This window comes from Brachycentrus maculatus, unplaced genomic scaffold, assembly GCF_059751285.1.
Source record: "Brachycentrus maculatus isolate JH-2025_06_01 unplaced genomic scaffold, ASM5975128v1 h1tg000152l, whole genome shotgun sequence".
Lineage (NCBI taxonomy): Eukaryota > Metazoa > Arthropoda > Insecta > Trichoptera > Brachycentridae > Brachycentrus > Brachycentrus maculatus.
In genome coordinates this window covers 749,722-767,750 of record NW_028280905.1, presented here as the reverse complement: position 1 = coordinate 767,750, position 18,029 = coordinate 749,722, and the positions used below count along the sequence as shown (strand labels likewise).

The window sequence follows — 18,029 nt, the reverse complement described above, 5'->3', positions numbered from 1 at the left end:
GGGAGAAATATGTATAAGGATGTACTTAATTATTAGTGTAGAGAGATACTCGAAAATATAAGTAAAAATAGATTGAAACTGATAGTCAAGACACAGAAATAGATATAAAGTATTTAAATTTTAGTGTTTAAAGTATTTATATTCACAGAAATAAATATATTGCAACCAAAGGAAATGAATGATAAAAATATTTCGTGAAGAAAGAATTTTAAAGAATGTAGATGTGAAATTTAAGATAAGGTAAAATAGAAATAGGAGGAAGATCAAAATGGAAAGGTCGTACATATTTTTATTTTTGGATAAATTAGAGAAGAAATAAAGAAATTATAAAGAGAAAATAGAATTCAATAAGGGTTTTACAGAAAAATCTAGTGAACTCAACACATGCAAGAAGACGGATAACAGAAAATTGAAATAAGAAGAAAAAGGATACTAGAAATATTGTGGAAAGAGAAGAAAGATGAAAAGGTATTAGAACTGAAAAATGAAACTTGGTAAAAAAATACTTTGAAGGTATTATACAAACTGTCTAAAGAAGTAGGTATTATATCAAACTATTAAAAGAAGTAGGTGTTTCATCAAACTATTGAAAGAAGTAGGTATTATATCAAACTATCTAAAGAAAAATGTGTCATACCCAACTATGATGTAAAGGAGTAGGTATTACATCAAATTATTGAAAAAAGTAGGTATGACATCAAATTATCTAAAGAAGAAGGTGTCATATCCAACTATCTACAGAAGAAGGCATTACATCAAATTATTGAAAGAAGTAGGTGTAACATCAAACTATTTAAAGAAGAAAGTAAATTATTACGTTATCTAAAGAAGTAGAAATAATATCAAACTACCTTAAGAAGGGTGGATAGGAAATAGTTGGAAAGTATTGTGCGTGTGTATTGTGATATAAGCAAAATAGATGTTGAAAATAAGAAGATATCTTGAAAATAAAGGTTGCCAGTTTTAGGATAATTTTTTAAGAAAGAAAAGAAGATTATAGAAGAAGACAATGACCCGTGAAGGGAATCAACTACGAAAATAGAAATATCCAATTTTTATAAAAATGTTACAGTTGAAATACGAAATATAGAGAAGGGAAATAGAATAGCTGAAGAATGAAAATATACACGATAGTAAAAGAAAAGCTAGAAAATTAACATTGGTGATAATTCGGTAGACAAGGTAATAGAAAGGAAATTTAGAAAATTAACTTAAAGATTTGAGAAGAAGAAATCTATTAAAAAACAAGAATTGACTCTAATTTATTGACTAAGCTCTACGGAAAGTTAATGGAAAAGGTTTGGACAGTCTTCAAAGTTTGATGTAAAGTTCCAGTTTCATGGCCCTCATCACTTCTCCAGTGACGGAGCATTTACTGACTAAGTTCTACGAAATGTTAATGGAAAAGGTTGGGCTGTCTTCAGAGTTTGTCCAGTTGTATAGCCCTCATGATATATCCAGTGACGAAGCATTCATTGAAGAAGTTCTCAGAAATGTTTATGGAAGAGGTTGGACAGTATTCAGAGTTTGTCCATGATATATCCAGTGACGGAGCATTCATTGAACAAGTTCTCAGAAATGTTAATGGAAGAGGTTGGGCAGTGTTCAAAGTTTGATGTAATGTTCCAGTTTAATGACCCTGATGTCTCCAGTAACGGAGCATTTATTGACTAAGCTCTACGAAATGTTAATGGAAAAGGTTGGACAGTCTTCAGAGTATGAGCATTCAGTGACCAAGTTCTTTGGAGTGTTAATGGAAGAAGTTGGACAGGCTTCATAGTTTGATGTAAGGTTCCAGCTTCATGGCCCTCATGATGTCTCCCGTGACGGAGCACTTCCCTGCCTGGACAGCAGCTCGGGCGGCCACCTTGCCCGTGGCCAAGGCCGCCAGCGTCTCCTCCGTGAGGGTGAACGTGGCATCAGGCTCCTGATCGTCCGCGGGCTCTCCAGGGTATAAAGATATTTTGTCTAAGTCCATAGCTGGAATAAAGAAAAGTTCATGATTAAAATGTAAGCTGAACTTTAGAAATCAAGGCTTCTTATTCACTTTAATCATCAATTACCAAATTTCATGAAAGAGACTTCTCTTTGGAGACCACTTTGCATTTTATTTGCAAGGTTGCAATGCATATACATTTAACTCTTATCCGCACCCGATGTTGCATAAGGCACTGCATCATATAAACGCAGTGTTATCTTGATCGTTAACATAAAAAGGAAAGGTGATCAGCCCTCCACTTCAGTTACCAGTCCAGGGTAATATCGAATAAATCTTAAGGTTGCAATACCTATTTATTTATTTACAATATTTTGAATGTGTCCAAACCTTTGTTCACAAATCTAGGTTGCATTTCTACTATGGAATTGTATTTTTTTTATATATCTGTTGAGATATGTTGATATATGAAGAAGAATATGGGAGTCTTGGTATTTACAAGGCTTACAATCTATCATGCGTTGGTCAAAGTGATCACTTTATCTACGTGTAATATTCACCATTATACTTTTGATTGACAACCACACTACTCATATTTCGGAAGCATTTCAATTCGTAAAAATAATAGTTCCTTATTTATATTTAACGATTTATAGTTACTAATTTGATAAAATCATTTACAATGAGCGATCACCTTATCACCTAATCTTCGTGTTATTTCTAATAAATACGTTGCAGTGCCCTATGCATTGCGTGCCGATAAGGGTCCGAACGAATTAATGTTTTTATCTTATTGCACCCGTGATTTTGACTTTTGTATTTTTGTAGATTTTTTTGTTGTTGTTTTCGGTATTTGATTTTTTTTTTACTTTAATGGTTTTAATTTTTCTTTGTGTTGTATTTGTCGATTTTCAATTATTCAGTTTTTGATTTCATTTGATCGAAATAAAAGTACATTTAATTTTTAATATTCCACATTTGAATAGTAAATTAATGTAGTACCTACTTTTATGATTACGCAATGACGTTATAATTATTTATCTATTCACTTATTTAAAAAAAGTATATTTATAGCGATTAAATGAACGCACCTTGTCCCAGAAATGATTAAGCATCGCAAAATAGATATTATCAGCAGCTCGAAATATATTAAAATGATGAGGCGAACTGATTTTATTTACATAGACAAGGCAAGTGTGAAGATAACAAAATTTACCGAATGATTCAAATAAAAAATGTTTACTTATACTTATTAAGTAGGTACTTCTTTACTTTAAAAAATATACATTTACTTGTAGGTAAGCTTTCAAAAACTTATCTGTGACGAATCTATTTAATTTACGATAATAATCATTTAAAAAACATTAATTTGTTTAAAAATTATGATTACTTTTTAGAGTACTTTATTACTTCTTGGTAACAGTTTTTTTACGTTATAAAAAGATATATCTTGGATTTTCAAATAATATAACATAAAATAAAGTTAGGTAAACAAGATGAACTGTATGATTAATTAAGCATCAACTTTGTGGTAAAACATGATGATAACACTTGTAAAGAATGGCACAATATTAATGACTCTTTCAGAAGATGTAAATTTTTTTAATGGTGTCGTACGTCAATCATATTTGACATTTATTAACTGGACAGCTGTAGTCTGGAGTGTACAAACAGATTGATAAAACGGGCACAAATGTGTATCAACACTGGCGGCAGACAGTTATGGATATCATTTATTCTTTAAAAAAAACGTTAAGGTCCAAATAAAGATTTCCATGAGACAAAATCATTTTTTTATTTAGTAAAAAAGTTATTCAAAAACTAAATTGGATGATTAATTTTGCGCCACCCTGAATCTGTATACTACAGCTGTCTAGTTCACAAATCGCTCACTTCTTTCAACAACGTCATATTTCAAAAATCGTAAATTTTCAGTTGTGCAAGTTTTCGGAATGCCCGGAAAATGAACTATATCCCAGCAAAAGCGGCATATTTTAAACACAATATGTACCCGCTACAGGGCAGAAAGTGTTGTTTTTGCATTTTGAAGAAAAGGTATTGTTTAATTTATATTTTAAATATACTAAATATTTTTCAAATGGAGAAAAAACATTCAGGTTTTACCTAAAAAGATAAATGTACAGTAAAAAGTTCAATAAGTGACTTGATATTTATTTTTAATACATTTTATTATATTTTTAAACTTTAAAAACGATCTTCTAAAAAATCATATTTTTTTATAAATATGACGTTATTGAAAGGAGTGAGTAAAATGTCATTTGCAAAAGTTATAACATTTTCCGATAGAGTTTCTAATTTTGTGCCATCTTTATAATACCACTTTTGAGTTTATTAATGTAAACACAACTAGTTTTGAGAAGTACAGATGATTTAATAAACGTGTTGACATTAACAATTTAAAAAGTGGTCTTTATTTTTATACTTAAATAAGCGAACAAGCAAAGTAAGATATTTTTATTTAAAGGAATAACCTGCAAAGCCACTACTTTTTAGAGGCTTGTCTGTAGGTAGGATAGTAAGGATAGGGAAGGTAAATGTGAAAAATACATCACAAACACCCAGACCGATTGAAAATAAATATTTCTTGAATTTATTTTGCACTTGGCGGGGATCGAACCTGCGACCTCAGATTCGTAGTCGAACGTCTACCCAACTACGCCACAGCGCCTGTCTGTTATGTTTCTAGGTAGGTACATAGATTGTATCAACAAAAGTGACATGGCAACATTTAAAATCTTTTGGCTGTATTTATTTTGGCGGGGTGACCAACTTTATGGATAAATATAATTTATAAAGTTAAGATAAGTATCAGGTACCTACCTTTATTATATTTTCAGAAAATATAACGAAGTTTTAAATTTCAATAAAATAATTTGTAATCTACGATTACAGATAAATTTAATAAATAATACACTGTCTGAAAGATTAAAACGATTATGTAAATATCAATACACATTAAAAAGTAAAATCGATATAAATAATAAAAATAATTTTAATAAAAAGGTAGTTATTCAAATGTATTACGTATGTACATGTAGCTCATTAATGACGAGAGCGTTACAGCTCAATTTTTTTAGTATTTTAGAAAACACATTTGAAGCGCCTATAACTTAGTTAAATTGTAGTTGATATATCATCTATGGAAGATATATCAATCTATATTATCTTCTTATTTAAACCCTTATCCGCACCCGATGGTGCATAGGGCACTGAATCATATAAACGCAGTGTTATCTAGTTACGCATGAAGGAAAGATGATCAGCTCTCCGCTTCAGGTACCAATCCAGGGTAATAATGAATAAATATTACTTCTATTTGTTTGATCCCCCCTGCGAATCGAACCCGGGACCACCAGTACGGTAGCCGTGCTGACCATTACACTACGGAGGCGTACATTATAGATGAGACTAAACTGACACGAAGTACTTATCGTTTTTATAGGAAAAAATATGGTAGTCTGGGGCTTACGACCTGGCATTTGGCTGGCAAGTGATCACTTTGTGCGTCTTTGAAAATTTTATGCAATATGGATAAAAAACGATAAGGTGGTATGGACATGTGGAGCGAACGGATAACGAGAGAATGACTGAAAAAAATATATGTGGCGAAAGACGGCCAAAAAAGACTTGGCACGATCAAATCAATCAGAACCTCAAATCTGGTGGTGTCGAAAGTCTGCGTAATCGGAGGGGATATATCGCTCACTCCTTGCAAGAACGTCATAAATCAAAAAAACTTGTATTTTCAGGAGAACGTTTTTAAAGTTAAAAAATATAATAAAATGGTTTAAAAATAAATATCAAGCCACTTATTTAACTTTTTACTGTGCAACAGATCTTTTTAGGTAAAACCTGAATAATTTTTCTCCATTTAAAAAATATTTAGTATTTTCAAAAAATTAAACAATTTCTGCCCTCTAGCAGGTAAATATTAAGTTAAAAATATGCCGCTTTTGCTGGGATATATATTAGTACATTTTCTGGGCATTCCGAAAACATGCACAACTCAAAATAAACGTTTTTTGATTTTTGACGTTCTTGAAAGGAGTGAGCGATATGACAAGATGTATAGATGTGAAGGAAGCGAGGAGTGTGTGACAAGACAGAAGAGTGTGGCGTTCTATTAGTACTTACTCCAGTAGCGCACCGCCTGTTTCTTCATGACGCAGAAGAGGTATATGCCTCCCAAAGACCTGACCAGCTCTGGATCGGCTGCGTGGAACTTCTTGGCGATCTTCTGGAACATCTCTGTGCGTTCCTTCTCCGTATGTTCCCTCTCCGGACGTTCCACCTCCGCACTGCCGCTGTTACCCTGATGCGCAAAAAGGTTTCGTCAGAAAAAAAACGTTTAAACCAATCATAAATTCTAAATAATTATATATAATAATATTAACAACATTCTGAATGTCTTCAAATACTAGTTTGTGATCTGGATTATTATATATATATATATATATATATATATATATATATATATATATATATATATATATATATATATATATATATATATATATATATATATATATATATATATATATAAATGTGTGTGTGTTTTTTTTATTATTTTTTTATTACCTAACGTTTAAGTGACTCTGAAATCTAGCTACGGCTTATGCAACACCGCTTATCATTACCCTACTCAGGTTTCAACTTTTTAAGTATTATGGCGTATGCCTACTCGTGAGTGGATTTACTCTTTATGTTTAATGTTGTTTCTCTTGTGTGTGATTATAATCCAGGATTCGGATCTCACATACAAATATAAGAGTTTCTGCTCAATAAAAAGCTTATTTCATCTCACCAATAGATGAAAATCCTAGTCATTCTTGTACAATGTTTCGAAATCGGATCATATATATATAGAACATCCGAGAAATTTAGTAGTGTGGCTGTCCATCATGAGTGGAATTGGTGAATGTTACAGGTGTGTAAAGTGATCAATTAAACCAGCCTGCGACGGTCGTAAGCCCCGTAAATGTCCAGACTTCCATATTCTTCTTCATCTTTGATGAGAGGTCAAAAAATAATATCAATATGTTGAGATGGCAAATAATAATATTGTTATATGTTTCTACCTCTATCTCCTCTTATAACCTTTATGTATTGTTACTACAATGTTTTTTGTTTGTTAGAGCTAAAATCACTAAAGTCAGCAAACAAGTGGAGGCTTAATAAAAAATAAAAAAAAACCACAAGTATGTCTAAGTACAATACATAGTTTCACAGTTGAGTGGGCACAAATGCGTTCGTCGGACCAAATAATGGTAGCCAAAGTAAGTAGTTTTTATACTATCGTCATGAGTAGCTAAATATTCGTTTTTCTGATATTTTAGAAATCGTTACAATCTTTCAAAGCAGTGCTCCGCAACTGGTGTGCCGTGGCACACTGGTGTACCGCGAGCCGGATACAGGTGTGCCGCGGTCAAATTAATGTATTTAACATTTTATAAATATTCATTATGTATATACACAATGACAAAATAATTTTGTCTATTTTTTATATGTTCCATGTTTTTGATATGACCCCAATGGTGCATAGGGCACTGCATCACACAAACGCAGTGTTATCTTGATCGTTAATACATGAAGGAAAGGTGATCAGCCCTCCGCTTCAGGTACCAGTCCAGGGTAATATGGAATTAATATTAGAGTGAAAAAATCACTTTAATTTATTTGACCCCCCTGGGAATCGTCCCGGGACCTCCAGAACGGTGGCCGAGCGTGCTAACCATGACACCACGGAGGCGGACAATTTTTGATATGTAGGAAAGAATAATTAAAATAACAAATCAGTTTTTTCAATGGTTTATGTTTTTACCTATATATTTCAGCTTATGGTGTGCCGCAGAATTCTAGGAAGAATTTTGGTGTGTCGTAGGTGGGAAAAGGTTGCGGAGCACTGTTGTAAAGTATAAAACTCGATCAAAAGTAATTTGAGAAATCGTTTTATTGGACTCCGGAACGTGTCTAACAACATTTAAGTTTTTCCAAGAAAATTCAAGGTATAACCTGACATAAAAAAAAGAGTATAACATGTCTGCTTAATAAACCTTTCCTCATTGCACCATAGATGTCTTTGGTGAATTTACGCATACTGAGTTACGAGTTTGATCTTATAATTTGACCAGTTCATTTATTTACAAGTCTGGGCAATTACAGGGCTTACGACCGTCATAAGCTGGCTTAAGGCTCACTTAAAGAGTTTCTGCTTAAAAAAGGTTCTCTCATCCCACCATAGCTGTTTCTAGTGAAATTTTAGTGATTCAAGCACTATGTTTTGAATTTCAACAATATATGTATGTATATATATATATATATATATATATATATATATATATATATATATATATATATATATATATATATATATATATATATATATATATATATATATATATATATATATATATATATAGAAGCACTGTGTTTTGAATTTGAACAATATATTATATTTAGAAGTTCAAAGAATTTAAGTAGTGTGATGTCAATCATGGGTAGAATTGTTGAACATTACACGTGTGTAAAGTGATCACTTAAGCAGCATATGACAGGCCGTAAGCGTTATGTTAAGATGGCATAAATAATGTAGAGAAATATGATTTCTTTTTCCTTTAAATTGATACCATATCGGTATCAATTTACCCCATAAGTCACAATTGCCAAATATCAACAGAAGACAGACAGTCGTAGGCAGAGCCGAGAAAACCGGTTTTGGCTAAATGCATCTGTTGCAGCATCCATGGGTCGGCAAAGCGTGGCACCGGAGCCGCACGCAGCTCTTTGACCTTTCAATCCTCTGTACTCTATTTTTTTTACACGGAATACCAGCTACTCAATTGGGTGTTATGTAAAAATATGAGGAAAAATTACAACACTACCTCATTTTGATACCAATTTCTAACAATGCGCCGCTAAGGCTCACAGAAATAGTATGAAATTTAAGTACTTTTGTAAATAATAAAAAAATACATGCATGATAATCTTCGTCTTCAAACCCTTATTTGCATCTTAATGGTGCATAGGGCACTGGATAATATAAACGCAGTGTAATCTTGATCGTTAATTTACGAAGGAAAGGTGATGACCCCCTTCGCTTCTGGTACCAGTCCAGGGTAATATTGAACAAATATTGGAGTGAAAAAATCACTTATGTAATATTTATTTGAACCCCCCTGGGAATCGAACCCGGAACCTCCAGTGCGGTAGCCGAGCGTGCTGACCATTAAGCTTCTTGTGCACCACACGGAATTTTACCGTCCGGCAGTCCGGTTTTGAAAAATGAAAGCGACTAGTTTAGCGTGATCGAATTTACGCGCAACGTGTCCACGCACCGATCCGAAGAAAGATGGACAAAAGCACAAGCCAATCCAAGCCAATCATCCGTTTTATATGCTAACTGACGCGCCGGACGGCAAAATTCTGTGTAGTGCACAAACGCCCTTACACTACGGAGGCGGACAATAATAATAATATGCATATACTCTTTGGCTGATGAGTTGCCGACCACTGCATCAGAGCGATAATCACGATCGTTTGATTGCCTTCTGCACATGTTGATAGAAGTAGAGCTTGAACTTACCATGTTGGACGCGTCTGCCTTCCGGAAGTGAGTAGTCTGGAAGCCGGAAGCAGGAAGCAGGAAGCAGGAACCGATGGCTCGGCGTCTCAGCGGAGACTGCCAAGCGGCGCCGGAACCTTGTCTCCATCTGCTACACAACTTTCACTTTCCTCCTTTCATTTCTCTTTGTGCTAAACTTGCATCAGATCCCCTATACCCGAACTCATACGACAATTCAAATAATCATAAATAAAAAAGAGAGAAGTATTTGTGTTTTTATTATTTACAAAAATACTTCAATTTCATACTATTAAGCGGCTCGTTGTTAGAAATAGGTATCTAATTGTAGTAGAGTGAGTTCGAAACCAAAGACCCAAGAGACCGTGACACTAACCACGGGACCACAATCCGACACATTCACTTGGCTTATTTTTGCTAGCATTTGTTTTTTTTTAGAACTCTATATTTAAACTTTAAATATATAAATCGATACTTTAATTTTTTTCAAATGTTTGATATATTAATATATAACTACTGAACGAGATTTTTTTCAACCTGTTTCGAGTCGTACCTGTCTCTTCGTCAGGACGAGGACGGTCTTCAAAATAAATAATTATTAAAAACTAACATAAAATCTTTAGTGGTTATTTACTAATATTACTTACATTTTTGTAAAAAAAATATTAAAGTAAAAGTAACTAACCAAAAAGTAAATGCTTTAAATATGAATAATAAAGGGAATATTTACATCAATCATCGATTTTTGGACAATTAACCGATGGTATTTAAAGAAATTGCTCAATTATATCCTTGCTAGAGAAAGGGTTGAATAACTGAATATTTTCCCAATTTCACTGTTAATATTATTTCGAAGTCTTTTAAATATTATTTTATTTTACCCATCGCACTTAAAAAAATTCTTAAATCAAATAAAATTTAAGTTTAAAATGATTACAAATATTATAAATACGATATATCAACTTTTATAAAATAATTATATTTATTTTTTTAAATCCTTACATTTCAATAACTCTTATTTTCTAAGAAAAACTATTTTTTTTCAATACAAAAACGGTGTTTTACGAATAAATTCAATTACATCAAATGATACCTGTGCAGTTTAAAGAAAATTAAACTGCGCCTTAAGGTATATTATATATGTCATCAAAATTATTATTTAATTTTTTCGATACAATTTGATCTGACCATTTGAACGAATGATCTCTTACATGGGGCCAGCGAGTAGGTACTGCTAAGAATATAATATAAGTAACGGTTTCGAGATTTTTATTCTCAAAATGAATGCCGTATTGAGTTATATTTACAATTTTGTAACTGATGCAGAGGCGGATTCAAGCACAATTTACGACATTCATCTTCATCTTCTTTTTTATGGCTTTTCACATTTCTAGAGTGTTCTAGGATTCCATTATTTTTTGTCTGCCTCCGTAGTGCAATGGTCAGCACGCTCAGCTACCGTTCTGGAGGTCCCGGGTTCGATTCCCAGGGGGGGGGGGGTAAATAAATATAAGTGATTTTTTCACTCTAATATTTATACAATATTACCCTGGACTGGTACCTGAAGCGGAGGGCTGATCATTTTTCCTTCGTGTGTTAAAGATCAAGATAACACTGCGTTTATCAGCAGTGCCCTATGCACCATCAGGTGCGGATAAGGGTTTGAATGTAAATGTGTACGTTGCGTAGTCGGGTAGACGCTCGACTGCAAAACTGGCGTTGCAGGTTCGATTCCTGCCAATTATAAACGAATTAAAGAAATATTAATATTCAATTGGTCTGGATATTTGTAATTTATTTTTCACATATACCTTCTTTTGCGCCGATTCGATTTACGTCGATTCACAACTACGCCAGTTGGTTGTGGTCGTGGTTCGGCAGAATAAATTATAAAATAAATGGTAAATAATAAATAATACAAAAAAATGATAATACTAATAAATAAATCAAATGAAATTTCTTTTTACTTGATTGTGTAAGTTGTGAGTGCATTTCGCTGTTTGCACTGGCAAATAATTAGAATGTGGAGTTAGCCAAGTACGGAAATGTAACGCTTGACATATTAAGAAACTTTTGTTAGCTTGACCTTTATAGCTTTCTCTGAAATATTATTTGTATAGAATCTATTTTACTCATAAAAAACACATTTAAAATATTATTTTATAAATGATTCATAAATATACGTAAAACGTTGTTTAATGATTTGTATTATATTGTATACAATGTGAAATTGTGTTGAAATGAGTGTGAAATGGAAAGTCAAAACCTTGCGTAGGTAAAAAAAGGACAACAACATTTAAATCATTTTCCTTATATCGCTCACTCCTTTCAAGAACGTCATAAATCAAAATACTTGATTTTTCAGCAGAACGTTTTTGAAGTTTAAAAATATAATACAATGTTTTAAAAATAAATATCAAGCCACTTATTGAACTTTTTACTGTGCAACAGATCTGTTTAGGTAAAACCTGAAGGTTTTTTCTCCATTAGAAAAATATTTAGTACATTTAAAAAAATTATTAAACAATACCTTTTCTTCAAAATGCAAAAACAACACTTTCTGCTCTGTAGCGGGTAAATATTAGGTTAAAAATATGCCGCTTTTGCTGGGATATAGTACATTTTCTGGGCATTCCAAAAACATGCACAACTGCAAATTGACGATTTTTGATTTATGACGTTCTTGAAAGGAGTGAGCGATATATACATATACTGCTATGGGTAAAATGATCTTACCAACTCGTGACCAGCGCACTTAATTTAGCGAGCGTGCCTTTGCTGTTGCGGGACCGATGGCATGGAATGCTCTTCCACCAATAATGAGAAACAGTGATATCTTTAAAAATAAGTAAAAACACACTTGTTTTATAAATTATTTCCACAATCTCCTTTTCTTCAATTAAATCACAGTGTAGCTAGTATTTTAGTACTATATTGAACTAGTATTTTACGAAAATGGCGCTATATTAATAATTCAAAATTGATATCATATTATAAATTCTATTGTTATGGCAATAAAGAAGTCTGGTTAAAGTATAATATGCTTATATTTGTTCAATTACTCTCTTTTCTACCGAATATTTCAATGGCTTAGATTTTTTTGTATGGCGATGTAATAGGATTTTTATCTACAACATTTTGAGTGTGTCCAAATACTTGTTCACAAAATCTGGATTATCTCCAATTACAGGAGTTATTTTCATTTTATTTTTTGACATCTTATCAAAGATGAAGAAGAATAAGGTCTAAGAATAATCTCACCAATAGATGTCTCTAGTGAAGTTCTAGTGATTCAAGAATAATGTTTCAAAATTGGTTAATATATATAGAACTTCCAAAAATTTGAGTAGTGTGGTTGTCAATAATGGGTAGAGTTGGTGAATGTTACACGTGTGTAAAGTGATCACTTAAACCAGCCTATGACGGTCGTCAGCCCCGTAAATGCCCAGACTTCCATATTCTTCTTCGTCCTTAATGAGATCTCAAAAAATGATAGGATTTTTATCATTTAGTTTCTATGAAATATTGCTAGGTTTATCATGTTGCATTATTAATTTTAAATGATTTCAAATGTAGCAATGGAAAGGTTAAAAGTCAAAGTGTGTTTGAATATTAACATAATTTAAAGATAATAATCGGCAGCTATGTATGAGGTGATGCATAAAGGTGGAAGAGGCGAAGAATGATTGCAAAGACAGAATGGTGTAGCGTTCTATTCTTTCTACCGACCCCTGCAGAGAAGTAATGGTTAGTTAGTTACAGAAGACCGTCATAAGTAAAATATTATGACGAAGACAGCCGAAAAAGACACGATCAGATCAATCAGAATCAACAATCTGGTAGTGTCAAAAGTCTGCGTAATCGGAGGGCATATATGACTAGATGTATGGGTGTAAAGGAGGCGAGGAGTGTATGTCAGGACAGAAGAGTGTGACGTTCCATCCTTTCTGCCTACCCCTGCGGTGAAACGGCGTGATGGTAGTAGAAATAGTATATATGTACATTGTATTCTACCAATGTTACATAAAAAAATTGAATTGGTAACAAAAATAAGATAAAATCGATAATAAGATAAATTCGATATTATCAATTTTTTCAATGGAAATTTATACATTAAATGAATAATTAATTACGAAATAAATATAATAATATATGATCGAAGCACTTTGTACTGAAAGATTTCTGTCTGAAGATAAGAAAATCGTTGATCGACATTGTCAAAACCATAAATGATTCATTTAAAGAACTAAATAGCATGTATTATTCCATTTCTAACCCTTATCTGCACCCAATGGTGCATAGGGCACTGCATCGTATGTAAGTAGTGTAATCTTGATCGTTAAATACGTGAAGGAAATGTGATCAGCCATGCGATTGAGGTACCAGCCCAGGGTAATATTGATTACCTCATTAATTGATTCGGCGTCACTTTGTGGTAAAATCTATGCAATTTTAATTTAAGTTTTATTGAGTACCACTATTTGAGTATTAAATACCACTATTTCTTAAAATGAAAGAAATAATAATATAAACAAAATAAACTCAAAATAAACAATATGACATCACTAAAGCCTCCCCGTATTGTCTTTGTTCCCACTGATAAAATAAATTAATAAAAATAAAAATAGAAACAGCTCCCACCCCCATTTCAATTACACTTTAATTTTGAGTTCACGGGAGCCATCTATGGTGGGGTTGAGAAAGCTTTTATTAGCAGATAACCTTTTATTTGAATGTACGCAAGATCCTTAGCGGATTATTTTGCTTACTGAGAAATGCCTCAAAACATGATTTAAAATTTTTATGCAGGTTATAATTTCACCAGATTATTTTATTCAAAACATCAATACAAATGTATTCAATTTTAATTTTACTTGGTATTCACCACCATTCTTTAAATAATTAACTAAAAAATAAATAATAACTATGCATTAATTAAATAGTAACTATGCAACACCACGACTGAATGTATCGAAGAACGTGTCAAAACAGATTTAAGAATTAGTGGTATTTTAGAAGTTCATGTAATAAAAATGGATAGATATTACCACAAAATAGCTGCCAATCAATGAATCAAAATATTATTTTCTTTACTAATTATTATTATTTTTATAAATCAAAATATTGCAATAAAATGTTACAGTAAACCCCCCTATAACGTTGATATAGGAACCGGGTTATCGGAAGGAACGTTATAGGGAGTTTATATTTTGAAATGGTATTTTAATTTTCAATAACTTATTTCAGTCATTTCTGCTGAATAAAAATGTATGAATACATATTTTTTTAAACTGTCACAGTATCAAATGGTTACCTGTAAAAAAGAGACTAATATTAAATATGGTTATCTTTTTATATAAGTTTTTTAACTATAAATTACCCATATATTTTAAGGATAAAATAGTTTTAAATAAAAAGTTCATGAACATAGTACTAGAAATAAGGATAAAATAAGACTGCCATTTTTGAAAAAAAACCGAGTCGCAAAATTGTTTAATGTATAAGGGTTTGAAAATGTATGATGAGATGCCTGAATGTATATTTTAATAAATTTAAAAATAAATGTTTTGTTTACTATAAGAAGATGTAAAAATATACATGATGTAAATTCAATTTAAATAATAGTTTGTATTAAATGTAATATGAGCTAATAGATTTATATTATCCACTGACACTTCGTGATGGAATTGCATTTTTAATTTATTATTAGATTAAAACCAATATTTTTAGCTTTTCCACTTTTTTATTTGACCAGCGACCGGGTTTCGTCGTTACCGACATGTCTGATGATGTCGTTAACGACGAAACCCGATCGCTGGTCAAATAAAAAAGTGGAAAAGCTAAAAATATTGGTTTTAATCTAATAATAAATTAATATGAGCTAACTAAAGAATAAAAATAAAGAATAAAATTAACAACCTATAACGTTTCCCGCGATAACACGGTACCTAACTCAACGTTGTAGGGGGGATTACTGTATTTTTTTAAAAATGAAATACTATAGTTACCCATTTATTAGTCTCGCTTCTACCGCATAAATAAATCGAAAGGTCTCATTCTTTCCGCTGTCACTGTATAACCATCTTTCGGTAATTATTGAAACTATATTGGAAATTTTCAATTTGTAGTTTTCAAAGTCAAAGGTAGGTGGCGGTAAACGTTCCTCTTTTAGATGAATATAAATTATTTATGAGTAGGTACGTTTTTAATTTAGGCCCAGTATTCGATAAGTCGCACCATAATTTTCTCTAAAACCAGACAACACTTTACGTAATTGATTTTTTCCTTGAAACACCGTTTTTGTATTGAAAAAATAAGTTTTTCTTAGAAATAATTATATGGTTTTGAAAAGAAGAGTTAATTAAAGGCAATGAGTTAAAAAAAAACTACATAAGTATTCTAAAACACAAAAATATTTTATTTTCAATTTTTTTTTAAAAATTAGCGGACGAGGCGCGGCGCGGCGGCCAGAGGACGCCCACGCCGCGAATACCTAAGTGACTTATACGAAGACATGGGCTGCTCGATGTATGAGGAAATGGACGAGAATGGTGAAGGAGATGTTATCTGTTGCTGCAGACCAATCCGCAGGATTGAGACCAGAGAGAGAGCTTACCAGAGAGTTACCTCTCCAGCAGTCGGGTGCTTATTGAATTCTGTGTTTGCGAGTAAGGCCTTAACTCATATATCGCTCACTCCTTTCAAGAACGTCATAAATCAAAATACTTGATTTTTCAGGAGAACGTTTTTAAAGTTTAAAAAAATAATACAATGTATTAAAAATAAATATCAAGCCGCTTACTGAACTTCTTACTGTGCAACAGATCTTTTTAGGTAAAACCTGAAGTTTTTTCTCCATTTGAAAAATATTTAGTGTATTAAAAAAAAATAATTAAACAATACCTTTTCTTCAAAATGCAAAAACAACACTTTCTGCCCTGTAGCAGGTAAATATCATGTTAAAAATATGCCTCTTTTGCTGGGATATAGTACATTTTCTGAGCATTCCGAAAACATGCATAACTATTTTTGATTTATGACATTCTTGAAAGGAGTGAGCGATATGACAAAAATATAAAACATAGTGCCTCTAGATTGGAAGGTGATAAATTACCCTTACGAACTGAAGAAGCAGCTCTCAAATATTGATTCCAGGCCAAAGATGATTGATCATATCAGCAAGGTTTAAGATCAGATCTAACTACCCAAACCAGGGAGTTCCGGTCGTAAAATGCCTGTTATTATGCAGAAAGCAACCTTTGCACATTTAACTCCGAGATAATAAAGCTTTATGTTTAGAATGCAATATAAACTTACTCATTTTTATAAACCTTTCAAGTGCCAGAAGGTATAAGTAAGGATGTTCCCGGTCTTCTTCTTCATGAGCCCTCTGTTCTCCACTGCTGGATATAGGCCTCTTCCCTTTCTTTTCATTTCTTCCGGTCGGTTGCTGCTTGCAGCCAGTTTCTACTTCCCACAGCGACTATGTCATTGGACCATCTCTTTTAGGGTCTTCCGACACCTCTTTTGTTCTACCAAGGTCCCCATCATAAAAAATTTGGGGTCCATCTTGTGGGGTCTTGTCTTACAATATGTCCTGCCCATTGCCATTTGAGTTTTGGCATTATGTTCCTGGTAGGCCGAAAAATTAAACCACGTAAAGAAAAACTAACGACAATACTTATTTATTGTAACTGCAGACAGTTGGTAATTGGCACATATTATCATATAAATGTAAATAAAAGAAGAATTCAATCCAATAGCGTTTTATTTTGGATATATTACTCAACAAAGACTACTTAATACTCTTCTGATATCATGCAGTGCATATGCATTATTGAGTACGGGGAGTGCCCAGAAGAAGCATTCAGTAATTAAAGAAGCTTTCTTCTTACAACAGTAAAGGCACACTCGCCAAATTTAGTGCGCTGGTTGCAAGCTGGTAAAATCAATTGTTGTACCCAACTGTAGAAACTGCTGCCTGCTTATCAAAATTTGCAACTCAAGTTACGGGGTCGGACACTCGGCGTTTACATCATCCTTGGGTCGTAAATCCGAGAAGAAAGTCAGTAACTCTGAGGTAGCAAGTTTGGCTCAGAGCTCTGCAAAGAGCTGTTTCTGGAATCCATAGGGGTGATCAAGTCCAAATCGAAGTCCAGGATGCTAGCGAAGATCATCAGATGAATCTCATGACAAGTTCTTCTAGTTGCCGGGTTGAAGCAGCAAAGTGGAGAAGTAAAACACACAGAGGCTGGTAAAATACTAATTTATTAACGACATTAGACTTAAATGCTGTGCGCGCGTCGCTGCTCGCCCGGCCAATAGCTTGGAGAGAGAGGGTACTTGCTTTCCGTCTCCCTCTAGCATGCATAAGGCGCGGGCTGCTCGGCGCGCATAACATTTCACATTCAGTATTAATAAATTTATTTTACAGGCAAAACACAATGCATAATACAAATAAATAGTCTAATATACTATATTGAATTAATGCTT

The 18,029-nt window shown here is 32.9% G+C and overlaps 1 protein-coding gene across 1 annotated transcript; it reads right to left on the bottom strand.

Moving 5' to 3' along the window:
* Window positions 1-286: 286 nt before the first annotated feature.
* On the bottom strand, window positions 287-9,662 carry LOC148308713 (peroxisomal multifunctional enzyme A-like). Its single transcript, XM_088261233.1, has 3 exons — window positions 9,540-9,662; window positions 6,092-6,269; window positions 287-1,980 (listed from the first exon to the last, which is right to left on the bottom strand). The coding sequence occupies exons 1-3, from the start codon at window positions 9,540-9,542 to the stop codon at window positions 1,775-1,777; spliced, it is 387 nt and encodes a 128-aa protein (XP_088117359.1). The 5' UTR covers window positions 9,543-9,662; the 3' UTR covers window positions 287-1,774.
* Between the last annotated feature and the right edge of the window lie 8,367 nt (window positions 9,663-18,029).

Coding starts and splice junctions, on each gene's coding strand:
- LOC148308713 (XM_088261233.1), bottom strand. Junction 1,981..6,091: donor ACAGGCGGTGCGCTACTGGA/GTAAGTACTAAT, acceptor TCTTTATTCCAG/CTATGGACTTAGACAAAATA.